General features: G+C 43.2%; 1 protein-coding gene across 1 annotated transcript in view; it reads left to right on the top strand.

Moving 5' to 3' along the window:
* The first annotated feature begins 494 nt into the window (after positions 1-494).
* Positions 495-16,076, top strand: part of TM4SF18 (transmembrane 4 L six family member 18) — a 163,712-nt gene continuing 148,130 nt past the window's right edge. Inside the window, exon 1 of the mRNA XM_069620369.1 lies at positions 495-796. Within this exon, the coding sequence (XP_069476470.1) occupies positions 617-796 (180 nt within the window). The 5' untranslated portion in view covers positions 495-616. The remainder of the gene's footprint in view (positions 797-16,076) is intronic.

Raw genomic sequence — 16,076 nt, 5'->3', positions numbered from 1 at the left:
ATAAAATAAAACCGGGAGCCTTACATACAGCTCTAAAACTCTACATTTCTTATTTCATTCATCCTATCGATCTCTGACTATGCCCATACACCAATATCAAAGCAGTCATTAAACAAGCTCGCTTTTCCCCTACAGGGAGCTTTTATAAACACCTAACCGAATGTCCATGCTTCTTTTTGGGCAGTTACGCACACTCAGTGGAAAATTGCCCACACAATGCATTGCTTTTTTATATTTTATGAAACTATTATTGACAGATCACAATAAGTTGTAGAATTGGGTATTATTCAAGCGTGTTATTCATTACTGTCTACATAGCGTGTTTTCCGTTTGGCTGTAGGCTATAGCGAATCCAGCTTTTCAGCCCCGCCACCCAGGAATCACAGGAACACACGGGTGTCGGTGTTACGCACCTGTTGCTCCTGGTGAAGCACTCCAGGGCAGACAATGATTGCTTGGAAACAGGCCCCAGCAACAAAGCGCGCCATGCGTGCAGCCCGCAAACAAACACGCGCTCAGGTTTGCAGCACTTAGCGATCTTTCCACGGGCTTCCACGCTCGTAATGAGTGAATAGCAACTTTTTAAAAAAACCCTAGGAAATTTTCTTTTGCCGATATGTGCACGGCGCAGAAGCTGGGAGACTGGCTAAGCTTCTTATTGATCCCGTCTGCAGTGTGCTGTATTGCTGCCAACATTTTGCTGTACTTCCCGAATGGCGACTCCACCTACGCAGCAGACAACAGACTAACCAACTATGTGTGGTATTTTGAAGGAATTTGTTTCAGTGGCGTGATGGTAAGTCCCGTTTGTGTGGACGTTGTTAACAGGAAAGAAATGCATGCTACCGTATTTTGCTCTATCAAAGAGGTGTATTTCTGAAAGTATGTATATATTGCAGAGTGCTGACTGGTGAATGTTTTAATTGGATGTGTATGTTTACATGGATGTGCCATAGCACATAGCGAGCATAGATAGGTTTCGTAAATGTGATATTTTCAGTTTGTGGTTTGCAATTGAAAGGGAAAGGATTTGAGTTTGTGTTTTCAAAGGTATATTGTTTGCGTCAGACCCAATCATGATGCTTTCATGATCTGATTTCAAAAGGGGGTCATGCATTTGTATGGTTGATTTGAGTCAAATAAAAGTCTGTAAAAGCGAAAGTGAGGTCGTTTTGTAATTTTGTTCTGAATATGTATTGTGCTTGTTTTCTTTGTGGTAATGACATGTACACTGAGTGCTTGTGATTTTGTGTTACGCATGGCTGAAATTGGATCTGTTGTCATGTTCGTTTATTTGGTTACACAGTATATTCCCACTTTAGTGGGTTCCTTTTGACCATACTGTGCTTTATGTAATCTAGGGAATTGGTGTATGTGTGTATACATTATTGTTTGTATGCGGGTGCTTTATAATTTTCATCTAAAAAACATGCAAATTCAGTGTAAAAAAAAGTTTATGATTAAGCTACATGTGTGCAACAAGACAAAGGCTTTTTAATGAGTGATGTTCAGTGCAGCGACAGTAAGAGACACCTTTGACATTCAGGGCCGATACTTTAGTTGAAAGGAAGTTGCAGTACAAAATGTAAAATTCATAGACTCCTCCAGTTATGATAAGCTACAAAACCATAGCATGCACCCTCACCATGCACTTCTCATACACACCAGGGCTCAAGTCGAGGGAACATGTGAGTGGATGGCTTCTGCCTACTCTTTTCAGAGGGTGGACGCAGTTCCCCTCTGTGTATTTTCATGGAATACAAAATATATACTTTCCTTTGCCTTCCTGGCCATAGCCAGGATTCAAACCCGGGTGGCCTGGCTCTAAAGCCAAACATTTAACTACGAGCCCACACAAATCTTTGAATATGACCTGTAATATGTCCTATTTAGAAATTTTACTACACAGGACCTGTTTTCACACAATTTTAAACATAAGGTGCGCACCTTTAATACTTAGGAAGCAAAAATGAGTGGGAACCACTGGAACATTAATCTCCTTAATGTCCTTAATACTTGGTAAATGAAGTCTCTGATGTATAGTTCTCAATAGCAGGGTAGTTTACTATGTGCAGGAGCCGGCTGTAAAAGACTTGGAGATACCCCAGTCAAAAAATAACAGTAGAAGCAAGAGACTAGGTGCAATACCCAGTCATACAGCCGCTCTCTGAATCCCAATCCGGGTTTAATTAGTTACAATGTTGGTAAACACTTAGTGTAGAGATAAAAGATGATTAGAAAAAACTCAAAAGTAGTGTTGTTTTTCAGTGATGATTTTATCTATCCAATCAAGGTTCATATGCAAAAAAATAATGAGTAGTCACTAATAATTTTTAGTGAGGAAGAGTTCTGCCACAAGTCACTCTTTCAACAGACTCAAATTGTGCCAATGCATTTCGGAATACAAATTCCTTCATCAGGGCAAGTCTGAACAACATAATCATAACATATATATTTGAAAGTAACAGTACCGTAAGTATTATAAAACAAATTCAAGCCCAAGGATATGACAATTATGTGAAACATGCGTGAACATATGTCGAAATGGAATAAGCATCCAGTTAAATAGCATATGAAAATAAAATAAAACACATACCCAGCAATAATGTATGTAGAAGTAGAAGGTGGACCGGAAATTGAAAAAAGAATAAAAGCAATCAATCAGTGAAATGTCATGCCTTCATAAAGTATGGCCAATAAAAGTCTGTGAGGTTGTTTTGTAATTTTGTTCTGAATATGTATTGTGCTTGTTTTCTTTGTGGTAATGACATGTACAGTGAGTGCTTGTGATTTTGTGTTACGCATGGCTGAAATTGGATCTGTTGTCATGTTCGTTTATTTGGTTACACAGTATATTCCCACTTTAGTGGGTTCCTTTTGACCATACTGTGCTTTATGTAATCTAGGGAATTGGTGTATGTGTGTATACATTATTGTTTGTATGCGGGTGCTTTATAATTTGCATTTAAAAAACATGCAAATTCAGTGTAAAAAAAAGTTTATGATTAACCTACATGTGTGCAACAAGACAAAGGCTTTTTAATGAGTGATGTTCAGTGCAGCGACAGTAAGTTACACCTTTGACATTCAGGGCCGATACTTTAGTTGAAAGGAGGTTGCAGTACAAATTGTAAAATTCATAGACTCCTCCAGTTATGATAAGCTTCAAAACCATAGCATGCACCCTCACCATGCACTTCTCATACACACCAGGGCTCAAGTCGAGTGAACATGTGAGTGGATGGCTTCTGCCTACTCTTTTCAGAGGGTGGACACAGTTCCCCTCTGTGTATTTTCATGGAATACAAAATATATACTTTCCTTTGCCTTCCTGGCCTTAGCCAGGATTCAAACCCGGGTGGCCTGGCTCTAAAGCCAAACATTTAACTACGAGCCCACACAAATCTTTGAATATGACCTGTATAATGTCCTATTTAGAAATTTTACTACACAGGACCTGTTTTCACACAATTGTAAACATAAGGTGCGCACCTTTAATACTTAGCCAGCAATGTTAAAGTAACATCTTTTTTTTTTTTTGGGCAAATGCGTATTTGTCTTGTGAAGTTTTTTTTTTTTTAATTGGGGAAGACAAATTGAATGATATGTGCATATGTCACTTTAAGATATGTTCCCTTCCAGTGACGTCATTTCCCCATGTGTATTGTACCCCACTTTTATTTTAGTAGCTGAGCCCTAAAACCGACACAACTGACATCACAGAAAATATCACAAATGGCATTATCGATTGGAATACCTGCAAGAGGGTTTTAGAGCACTGAGTGTAGAGCTGCCTTTTGTCTCAACCTGTTTTTCTTGTATTTCATGAACTGCATTCACAAGTACCTATTCGGTATAAAAGTATCTTGTGATTATTTTATGATCACTCCCTTTTGCACCATACAATTCCACAAGAGAACTCAGCAAAGACTCAAAGGCAGCACTTGATGTAAACCCCAGTCTTAAGTACGCATTGAACAGATATATTTCCAAAAAATCTCTAAAAGTAATTTTAAACCACAGCATATCCAATCAAGTTTTTCAGTTAGATTCGTGATATTGTTAAGGACTGTTGAGACGCACATCAAGAGCCCACCACTGCAGCGGCCCCTTCCCTTTTCCCCTCTACTGGAGGTACTGTAAAAGTGACTTATGCAGGTGGAACCAGAGGCCAGGTTTCCTGGAGACAAATTATGTGGGTGTTTTTTGTAAACTCGTTCCAATTAATGCCTTCTAGCTTTGTTTGCAGACCAGATATATTTAAGCAATATGCCCCGAGCGGGGGGGGGGCATTACCGACTCAGGTAATACCCCGGGGCCCATAGCAACACTTGAAATAGTACTCTCAGAGGGAAGCTGGATATAGGTGCCTCTTCAGGGAACCAAAGGTTTGGGAAGGCAGATGTATAAAGGCAAACATTAGGCAAAGCATCTGAGCAATAGAGTGAATTACAGATGGGATATGGGGCCTCATTACGACCCAGGCGCTAATGGGTTAACGGCGCCGTAAAAGGCTGCGGCGCCGTTAACCTATTAGCGCCTAATTACGAGGTCCCTTTGCGGGACCCGACCTTAACGGCTGGTGCAGACCAGACGTTAAAGTAGGGACCCGCAAAGGGACCTTGGTGCTAATTAAGGTGCCGCAATTTGCGGCACCGTACTTAGCGCCTTCCCCATTCCCATTGAGCCCTATGGGGCAAAAATGGGAATGGGGAAGGGCCGTGGAGGAAGAGGGAATTACCGCCCCGCCAACCTTGTAATGGGGTGGTAATTCCCCCTTTCTCCATGGCGGAGTCGGTAACTTACTGGCTTGGACCATGGTGCTAATAGCACCATGGTCTTCCGCCAGGGTCGTAATGAGGCCCATGGTGTGGAAAGTAGGGCAAAAATAAGCAGTAGGAGCTTCAAAAGGAGAGGGGCCAAAAGATGCTCCGGGCAAGGAAAGAAACGGGAAATGTTCCATCCATAACAGGTGTGGTAATGCCACATAATGGCAACCCTGTGCATTGTTATTTTAATGATGGAGGTCATCATGGGAGTTTGTGTCATAGGAAACTGCCAGGAAAATCAATTATGGACCTTGGCATCAGTGATTCTTATCTATATTTAGGACATTGACTTCTGAGAGGGATGCCAGAATAAACCATTGCAGACTCTAAAAGCTAATACATAAACCATTGCTGTTTCGTATTTTAACAGGAAGGGGCATGCCATGGATCATGTGGCGACACCAACTGATTTTGGTGTGATTTAAAGCAGTTTCTTTTAATTTCAGGGCGATGGGGACTCAATACAATAGCTAAGAAAAGTGGTAGCCAATCAAAGACATTACCTAAAGTTCAGAGAGTCTTGGGATTCCTGCCCCTACCCCGCTCTTCATACCGGCTCCACTATACACCTCTTCCCTCCTCATGTGCATTTCCCTGCCAGCTCTCGTATGTCTAGACACACCTCTACCCACACTTCTCCCAGGCATGCACCTGTGTTACCTGTTACCTCTCAACAGCTTTCCACTCTCGCGGACACCTCATCTCAACTCGCACCCAGCCCTTTCCATAGATGTACCGCTCTCCGCGACCCAGCAGACCTTGCACTTCTCAAAACTAACAGCTTTCTCAAGAGTGCACTTATGACTGACCCCTTTTTTTCCATTTGGCTCTGTTTTCCTAAGGCAAGGCATCCTAAAGGATCTTGGGGCCTGGGGCCCAGACTAATTCCAGGCCCTACCCGAACCAATGAAATCAAGGTATCCACGAGTCTCGGTCCAACCAATCGCCCTACCGTTCCCCAAACCAGAACATGTCACAATCACAACCTAGCTACATATACTACCCCGGCAGATATACAAATAAGCCAGGGTCGCTTAAAGTCCCCGTATCATTTTCCTCCTCGCTATAACCCGAATGATAAGCTAGTGGCATTTCAAGGGCACCATACATTAGCAGTTAAAGTGAAGGTATTTGGTTCTAGCAGACATTCGGGTCACTTGTTAGCAACAGCAGACACGATGAAAATACACTGGCTGCAGTATTGTTGCAGGACACAGATCAGTAACAATATGGAAAAAGTACACGTATCCCAGCATAGCCGCAGAACTCAGATTAGTAGCCTCACAGAACGTGCAGGTGCTCATGCATCAATACAGGAGACTGCTGGGACGCTACGAGAAAGGTACATATATCATAGCATGGACCGTGAGATTAGAGGAAGGCTATGGTTTTCCAGTGGCGTTTCTATAAGTGAGCAAAGAAACAAATGACTTTGTCACGTGCAAAATATCTATGATTATATGTGAAGCATCACTATAGCCAGCTAAACCATAAGTGGGACTTTTGCAATATCCTGATAACGTACACTAGGGGGTACATTAACCCATGTATCACAGGATAATTGTGACTACACAACTGACCTGTAGTAAGAAAATGACAACAAATATGCTATTTAATTAGTCATTACGATTCAGTTGCGACGACATCATGCCTACTGCTGGAGCCAGCACACAACAAAATTGCAGCTGCCACGGCAGCACTTAAAGGAATGGTTCAGTCAAAAAATGTTATTGTCCCTACGGGTCGGCCATGTGTTTTTAAGCCTAAGTCGCTCGATTTTAGAAAAATGTCCTATGAACCTTACCCGAGTTTTCATCCATTAAACGCACGCAAAAACAGGCACCAGGGAGCTGCCATTTTGTGATAATCCTATCACTTGCCCCATTGCCCTGGCTGACCCACTTTTGCGGCACTAAATCATATCCCCCGCCTCGGAGCCTGTCATCAGCAGACGCATAACGCCCGTTTCACAACGCCAAAGCACGTCTCGTGTCAACAATCGCTGTGCTTCAGCTAATGACGTGTCGCCATGGAAATGGCAGGACGCCTTTTTCCTCAATAAGTATAAACAGACCGTTTCACAACACACAGCAGCAGATTTTCGATTCCATTCCTCTCTCTGTGTTACTTTGAGTATTCTGTAACTTGTTTCTATGCTCTGGTCAGCTACCTTCGCCGCTTGTAGCCCGTGTGAACACCTGTACCATCGCTATAAATTATTTTAGTTTGTTTACCACACGATGGCTACATTAATGCACTACATGTACGAGCCCGAGTATACCGAGGAGGAACTACTGGAAAGGGAAACATGCGAAAACTATGGGGTTTCGGACGGCAGTTGGCAGGACGAATCAACGGATGAAGACACTGGACCTAGTCGCATGGACGTTGTTTCCACCTGCTGCACATGCAATCGGTGCGAGCTAATGCCAACCGAGGAGGAGAACTGCTGCTGCTGTGAAAACTCAGGATGCGTGGCCTACATTTCGGAAGGCGAGCCACGACCGCAATGCATCACCGAGCTGCCAGACTTCAGGGCAGCCTGACTCACACGGTCCGTGTTGAGGATAATGATGGTGCTTATGCACGATCTTCGCGCAACTGTTCGTCCTCGTAATCCGAGTAACGAGTAAGTATACACTCTGGTTGTGATGCCAGTACTATTTCATGGTCATCTCCTATATCCAAAATGACATCTACATATCATTGTAACGCATGAAAGTCGTTCAATAGTGTGCAGTGTCTAGATAGCATTTGTCCGAGCAGAATGCCATTAGTTACAAGAATTGTCATTGACAACACACGTTTAATAAACTTATCTTGGTCATTTAAAAACAGTTTGAATCATTCTTTTTCACAGGTGGTACAGGCTGGTGGCCTATCGTTTCTTTACATGGTGGCTTCACGGGAGGCTTGGACACCGCGTTTGAAGAGTAATACCCGCCTGTGCCGTTTGTTCCATAAGACAAACTTTCCCCAGTGACAGCGGTCAGTACAGGGGATTTTCCCTCGCTGTGCTGCAACCTGACCTGTACAATTTGTAAAGTTTTGTATTTTTGTGCCATCAAAATAAGAAACAAAATAAAACACCACATATATTTTACCAACGGTTGTTTCAATTTTTTAAATGAATCAAGTGTGTCTCCATTCAGCAGTCTTCCTGTGCCTTGGTTGTCTGCACGCCCACCGGCCCATCCACGCCCCCATCAAAGGCGGTTCGCGCCAGTGGATGCGCGCTGCCATGGGGGGCTGTCAGGGGTGCAAACGGCCAAGGTGCCAAACACCATGTACACTTCAAAAGGTATCCCACGCCCAGGGGCCATCGCTCACATGGCCTCCTCAGACCTCGTGTCTCCAGGAAGGCCTCCCCTGACGCTGGCCGCCCCTCTCCATCCACATAAGTGTGTCTCCATTCAGCAGTCTTCCTGTGCCTTGCTTGTCTGCACGCCCACCGGCCCATCCAACCCCCCCATCAAAGGCGGTTTGCGCCAGTGGATACGCGCTGCCATGGGGGGCTGTCACGGGCGCAAACGGCCAAGGCGCCAAACACCATTAACACTTCAAAAGGTATCCCAAGCCCAGGGGCCATCGCTCACATGGCCTCCTCAGACCCCGTGTCTCCAGGAAGGCCTCCCTTGATGCTGTCCACCCCCCTCCATCCACATAAGTGTGTCTCCATTCAGCAATCTTCCTGTGTCTTGCTTGTCTGCACGCCCACCGGCCCATCCACTTCCCCCATCAAAGGCGGTTCGCGCCAGTGGATACGCACTGCCACGGGGGGCTGTCAGGGGCGCAAACGGCGTAGGTGCCAAACACCATGTACACTTCAAAAGGTATCCCACGCCCAGGGGCCATCGCTCACATGGCCTTATCAAACCCTGTGTCTCCAGGAAGGCCTCCCCTGATGCTGGCCGCCCCCCTGCCATCCACATAAGTGTGTCTCCATTCAACAGTCTTCCTGTGCCTTGCTTATCTGCATGCCCACGGCCCATGCACCCCCCCATCAAAGGCGGTTCACGCCAGTGGATGCGCGCTGCCATGGGGGGCTGTCAGGGGCGCAAACGGCCAAGGTGCCAAACACCATGTACACTTCAACCTGAGAACCACTGAAATCTATGCTAATCTGCTCGTCGTCGTGCTATCCGTGAACTTCTGTGTCCGCTTCGAGCAAACTCGTCAGTGTGCTACCTGTGGCCATCTACATGTTCTCCTGCAACATACTGCTCTGCTTGCTGAATCCAACTGTTTGTTGGTCAAGGTAAGGCCATGTATCCTAGTCATATTTTGTTGATTTTTAAATTTCTATCTATTTGCGAGTAGAGTACTCAATAGTGCTATGTTCATTGGTCTCATTGCTATTGACTTGAGTTTCAATTGCTATGCTATCAATAGATCTATTTATTTTCATCTGTGTCAGTTGTCATCGAATTGCATCCTTCGGGGGTCCAGTCTATAATGTAAGCATGTTTCCTTCTTGTGCAAGACAGAACATCCAAGGGACGAGTCACATGTCCAGAGTTTAGTCACATCATTTATACATTTCTGCAACTTATTCAAATACTAAGCCGCACATGATGAACTGGTATAGTTCCGGCGACCAAAACAAACCTTGCATTGAACATGGTATGGTTAATTTACTTTCGTATGACATTTTTATTCATCAAGATTGTATAATAACAAACGTCGATATTTACTTTTCAGAATTTTCAACAATGCCTGCCTGTTCGATTGGCGGTTGCCCTTCGAAGACCCATGCTAAATCTGAAGACACTACAATGCATGTATTCCCGAAAACTGTTGATCGAATAAGAGAATGGGTCAGACATTGCGGATATCCACTGGTTGAGCTGGAAAGTAGAGTCCAACAAGTCTTAGAGGACAAGCGGGGTGATCGATACTGCATCTGCAGCCGGCACTTTCCCTCGAACATGTACGCCACATCTTGGGTAACAACGAAGAATAAACAGCGAACGACACGAAAATTGCTCGCAAACGCCATTCCCACTCTATTCATCCACATTCCGCCACTGGTGAGTCAAGTGTCCGGATTTAGCTTTAGGCCTTGCGGTAGTGTGTAGGTAGCCGAATGGATTAATTGATATTTTAGGTTTTGTGTCCCTTGTAATACTTTCGACATTGATAGGAGTGTATAGCTTTTTGAATAATGTCAATTTTTAATATTGGCATTTCATTGTCAAACAATAATTTACCTTTACAACTGCTTGACTATCCCTTGAATCTGAAGCAAGAACATTCTACATCCGCAGTTATCAACCACTTCTAGTGCGTATCAGGTAATCGGTTCCATGTAATAATGTTGCCACAATAATCTCGCCATGCAAAAATATCGCCGAAAAATGGCAGTTTTTTGTGGCGACATTATTGCATGCAACTCACGGGGGACACCCCTGCAACCTCCAAACTTTTTTTTCTTCTTTTTTTTTGTTAAAAAACATATATTTTTTTTTTGCCCCTGTCACCATATATATGGTCACCCAAATAATATTGCCACGACATTTTACCGGCGATATTATTTATGGCGACCGTATATATGGCGATGTTATTACCTGATACAAGGTAATCGTACTTGGCTATTCCGCTACAGACTTGTTTTATGCATGTCAAGTAATAGTTTTTATGTATCGTGTAATTATTTTACCGAATGTTTGGTTAGTGCTTTCCAATTGATATACACCTTAGTTATCGTCCACTGGAGTTTGTTTTCAGTTATAATTAGTGTAATCCATACTAATGCAAGTACTGTCTTTCAGGGAGATGCAGAAGCGTCCACCACATTGACAACATCCCTAGATGTTCTTCATCAGCACGAGGTATGGATACTGACAGCTCCATCGAACTAGATCATCAGAGCTGGAATACTTGTCGTTTGATTGTTCTACACAATGTTTCATTCGTGGTTAGCCATTGATATGTACCTTTGCGGTCAACCCCAAGTGTGTGTTATGTTTTCAATATTGTAATCCCTACTAATGCAAGTACTATGTTTCAGGCAGTTGATGGAGTGTCAACCCCTGCACTTGATGCAGAGCCTGACATTCAAGTAATTCCAGGGGAAGTGGAAGCGGGACCTTGAGTATACGATTCGGCGCAACAGCTTTCTACATTTACAACATCCCTAGATATTCTTCGGCAGCACGAGGTATGGATACTGACAGCTCCATCGAGCGTGATCATATAACGTGATTCCATTTGCTATACTTTCCTCCCTATTAACGCAAGTACTATGTTTCACGGAGACGACGGAGCTTCCACTACAATCACAACATCCCATTTAGATGATGCAGATCTAAATAAATCGGAGAAATAAGTTGATTAAATCTGACCATATTTAGATATTCCTTGATTCTTTTAGACAATGCATCATTTGTGCTTATCTCTTTATATGTACATGTGCCGTCGACCCCAAGTGTGTGTTATGTTTACAATATTGAAAACCATACTAACTCAAGTACTGTGTTTCAGGGAGACGACGGAGAATCCTCTACAATCACAACATCCCTTGTTGGTGATGCAGATGTAAAGAAATCTGAGAAATAAGTCGATTAAATCGGTTCATATTTAGATATCCATTGATTCTTTTAGACAATGCATCATTTGTGGTTATCTCTTTATATGTACCTGTGCCGTTGACCACAAGTGTGTGTTATGTTTACAATATTGAAAACCATACTAATGCAAGTACTGTGTTTCAGGGAGTTGCTGATGCCTCCTATCCAATACAATCATTCATGGCAGTCCATGCGGACCCAGAGTTATAGATACTGACAGTTCCATCAAACTAGATCGTCAGTGCTCGAATACTTGTCGTTTGATTGTTCACACAATGTTTAATTGATGTTTAGCTATTGAGATGTACGTGTGTGTTCATCCTCACGTGTGTTTTATGTTTTCAATATTGTGATACATAGTAATGAAAGTACTATGTTTCAGGGAATCGATGGAGCGTTATTCCGTGCTGTCTATGCGGATACAGAAAATATAGTCATTGCAGCGCAAGAGGAAGGGAAGACATGCGGAAACGAATCGGAGCAACAGCGTGCAGATGTTGAAGTTCGAGTCAAGAAAGTTGCAAAGAAAAGAAGCAAAAATAAGGTTAGTTACAAGCAGTTCATAATTTTAGAAATTGTTTTGTGCTGGGGACTATATTATGTTTTTTTCCTGTCAATTGTACTATACTTTATCTTGTGTTTAAACTGAGCATCCCTTTTCCAATCTGTCCTCTAGTTACCCGTGGGTGTACGAACTATACATACACAGACAGTGAAGCAAATGAGAGATGTTGCTTGCCAGACCATTTACACTATGGAGGAACTAATAATTCAGACGCGGCGTGTTGAGACTCGAGATGCTTATGTCCAATGGCCAGAACATGAATTGAATGTGTCCGGAGAATCCAGTAAAGTTTTATTGGACCATTGCTACAGTGCGACCGCACCGCCACAAGAAGATGATACTGAATGTATTGAAGATAGCTCTGAAGTAGTCGCAGATAAGTTCACACAATCTACACCTGCCAAAAAAATGACACCCAAAAGTTGTCGACATTGTTGTGTTCTCCCATCATTGTTGAAGTAACAGATGTTGAAATGAAAGAGAATGAACCAGCAGCAGCATTCACTGACGCATCAGAACTTGATATCAGCGATATTACTTTCAATTGTGGTGATATGTCCTCAACGATACTGTCCGAAACAACTTTGACGCCGGATGACAGTCTAATGAAAGAGGGCAAATACATAGTATTCGACAGTTGTTTGATGGATAAGTATGCTGAAATGTGGCCATTCAGTTAGAGGGAAATTATGTGGGAAGCCATTGATTCATGTGACTCGTCAAAAACAAGGCAGTAACATCAAAATACATGCCGCCTGTAGATTAAATCATACGTTCTCGTGGTCTGCACAACTGATGCTGGGGAAACTGCCAGCAGGCAATCTACTGTGTGCAGCTGCCTCACGTTTTAGTGGGTCCAGTTTTAGAAAGTTAGAGTCTTTCTTTCAGTTTGTGGGACTCCATTTCATTTCTAAAACGCAGTACTACAAATTCCAACATGATTATATATTTCCGGCCATTACTGATGCTTGGAAAATTGAACAATTGTCACTAGCAAGTACATTCGAAGGCAAACGATTCAGGCTATCTGACGATGGACAGTGCGACAGCCCTGGATTTTCTGCCAAGTACTGCACCTACCACTTTCAGGACATGGATAGTAAGAAAATTGTGAGTTCAGTGGTCGTGCAGGTGTCCCAATGCAAATCCTCAGTGGCCATGGAGAAACTAGGCTTTATAAAATAATTGGAATATCTACAATCGAGGGGAATGCACATCGACCTCATAGCCACAAACAGACACGTTTCAATTGCCAAGACAATGAGTGAGCAGTTCCCACATATTAAACATCAATTTGACATATGGCATCTTGCTAAATCAATCAATAAGAAAATCTTGGCTGCAGGGAAAAAAAAGGATTGGAAAGTATTTCACAGTGGTCCCAGTCTATCAGCAACCATCTTTGGTGGAGCTCCAAAACTTGTGAACGGTCAGTGGAAATCCTACTTGAAAAATGGTGGTCACTGATGCACCACTGTACCAACGTTCACCGCTGGACAGAAAACCAACATTTCCAACAATGTGAACATGGCCATTTGTCCACAGAGGAGGCACGGAAGAAGAAGTGGTTGATTCCATCTTCACCTACACACAAAGCCATTGAGAAGATTGTTTTCGATAAAACTCTATCAAGAGATTTGAGGGGACTGACAGAATTCTGTCACATAGGAGATTTGGAGGTGTTCCACAATATGTGCCTAAAGTACAGGCCAAAGCTATTGCATTTCGGCATACAGGGCATGAAACATAGGACTCGACTAGCGGTCTTGGCCCATAACGAGAATGTGTGCCGTGAACAATCTAGGACTATGGGAAATGTAGGGATGCCTTGCTACACTACGGCCTTTGCAAAAAGAAGTAAGAAATGGGTGGTAAAATCAGTATATGAGGAAATGGAGTACGACTTTGTTAAAGGCCTTATTGTTACTGTCCTAGAGAAGCACAGATATGGAATTTTGAGCGTTTCTGTGCACAGCACTGATGCATTGCCACCAAACATTGCCACTGTGCCATGTCCACCCAAAGCAGAGCTCGTTGAGAAGTACAAATCCTGGTTTAAATGATTGTAATCTGATGGTCTTTTTGAAAATAATGTTATTGTACAGTGTGCATACAAAGTATGCTAACCCTAACCCCTCCCTTCAACATCCTGGGTGGCGAACAAAATGGGTGTCATCTTTGACTTCTCTCTCTATTCACCTCATATCGCTGACCTTGTGAATATGTGTATGTATATATTTTTGTTGCTGTAACTAAGTTTCTCAATCTCATGTAAATGCTGCGCACTGTTAACCGAGGGGAGGCTTGCGTATTGCAATTAATAAAACAAACAAACAATAAATCTCACTTTCAACTCAACTCCTCAGGTACTTTATACTTTCCCTGACCTTCCCCCAAAAAGTCAATGTCTCCATAGTTATGGTTCTCTAGGCCTGCAAAGCTCGCGGACAACGAGGACAAAATTGTGGGCCTTAGAACGCGCCAAGCGAGGCGTTGCAGATGGGAGAGAAGCCAGTTCTCATTTGCATATTGAGGCCTAGTACATGTAGATGGAGTCGAAAATTCAAGTTCTCACAGATGGCTTTACACGGGATGTTGCAAAGTAAGAATGTATGCTCATGCAGATTGAAGGTCAGCGGCTTTGATTTTTTGCTCGCGGGCTGAAGAGGCCCGCGACTCGCACTGGCAGTATAAGGTTCTATTGTTTTTTGACCTTGAGAGACAGGGACCATGCCAAAAGGACTTCATTTGAAGGAGGGGTGCAATAACGTAAGAGACGATAAGGCTGAAAATTCTGAAACTAGACCGAGTTTCATGTTAGTTCAGTATATGAAAAATCGTTGCCACGAACACAGTGGGATTTGCGGACTGCATTACGCAGAGACACAATGGAAATGGCAAATATAATGTAACTCTTTACACGCTTTTGTACCGGAATGAAGAATTAATTAATTAATTAATTAATTAATAGATGAAGAGCAAGTAAAACGTTTGTGGGATCGTCTTTCTGCCGGGCAGAAAGACGGGAAAAAAAAGTCACATTTTTTTTTCTCAAATGTTTTCTTTTTTTATTTACATTTTTTTTTGGGTTCCGCAAGTAAAAAAAAAAGGGGTAAAACAAAAAAGATTACAAAAAAGGATGGTTGGGGGAACCCCATTTCGAACAAAAGACAAACAAAAATAGACATTAAAAAAAAAATGTCAACTTTTTTTTCTCGACATGACTTTCAACATAATGTAATTCGAAATTATCACTATAAACCGTATCCCGTGTATCAGGCAGTAGCAGTGACAGAGGTGGCTCTTCTCGGTCTGCACTCCAACATCAGTGATGTTTGGATTATGAGGTCACAGGGAGCCCTGGCATTGCAACATGCAAAGCTGACCCGTTTATTTTGAGAGGATGCCAATACACACACTCATTTTTCTTTCCATTGTAAAACCGAGCCCAGGATAAACGCGTCTCAAAATGTGGCATTTTGATACTTAACCTCTGCCCCATCAATAGGCTCTGCAGGGGATCCCCCACCTTTGTTTATAATCTGTAAAAATGTGTTTCTCCAATGTGGATTTAAGAACATGTGCAATGCTTTAACACAGAGGAAGGCCTCACAATTGCTTTTTGTGGAGAAGGAATGTTTTGCAGCCCAGCTACAATGTTTACACACGCTAACGTGTCCTATTCGATATAGTAGATATGTAACTGATCTTGGTTTCCATTATAAGTTATTGGACTCATGGGGCCTCATTACGAGGTTGGAGGTAGCCATGCCCTTAATAAGGGCATGGCTGCCTCCAAACTCGGGTCCGGGTTCCCTGAATGGGGAAATACTGGGCCATTCCGACCTTGGAGGGCCCAGAATTTCCCCATTCAGGGAAGCCAGACCCAGACCATCCCCATTCCCATTTGAGCCCCCATAGGGCTCAAATGGGATTGGGGAGCATGCTAACAACGGGCCCGTTAATGACGGGCCCGTTGTTGGCATGCTGGCCCCCTTGCGGGACCCGCTAAGGACGTCTGGTAAAACCAGGCGTCCTGAGCGGGTCCCGCGAGCGGACCTCATAATGGGGCCGTAAGGGGTTAACGGCTCCGGCACCTTTACCGACGCTGTT

Source organism: Ambystoma mexicanum, chromosome 10 (genome assembly GCF_040938575.1).
Source record: "Ambystoma mexicanum isolate Mex_15411 chromosome 10, UKY_AmexF1_1, whole genome shotgun sequence".
Taxonomy (NCBI): domain Eukaryota; kingdom Metazoa; phylum Chordata; class Amphibia; order Caudata; family Ambystomatidae; genus Ambystoma; species Ambystoma mexicanum.
Note: the sequence above shows the minus strand (reverse complement) of the source record. Positions and strands in the feature narration are given on the sequence as shown.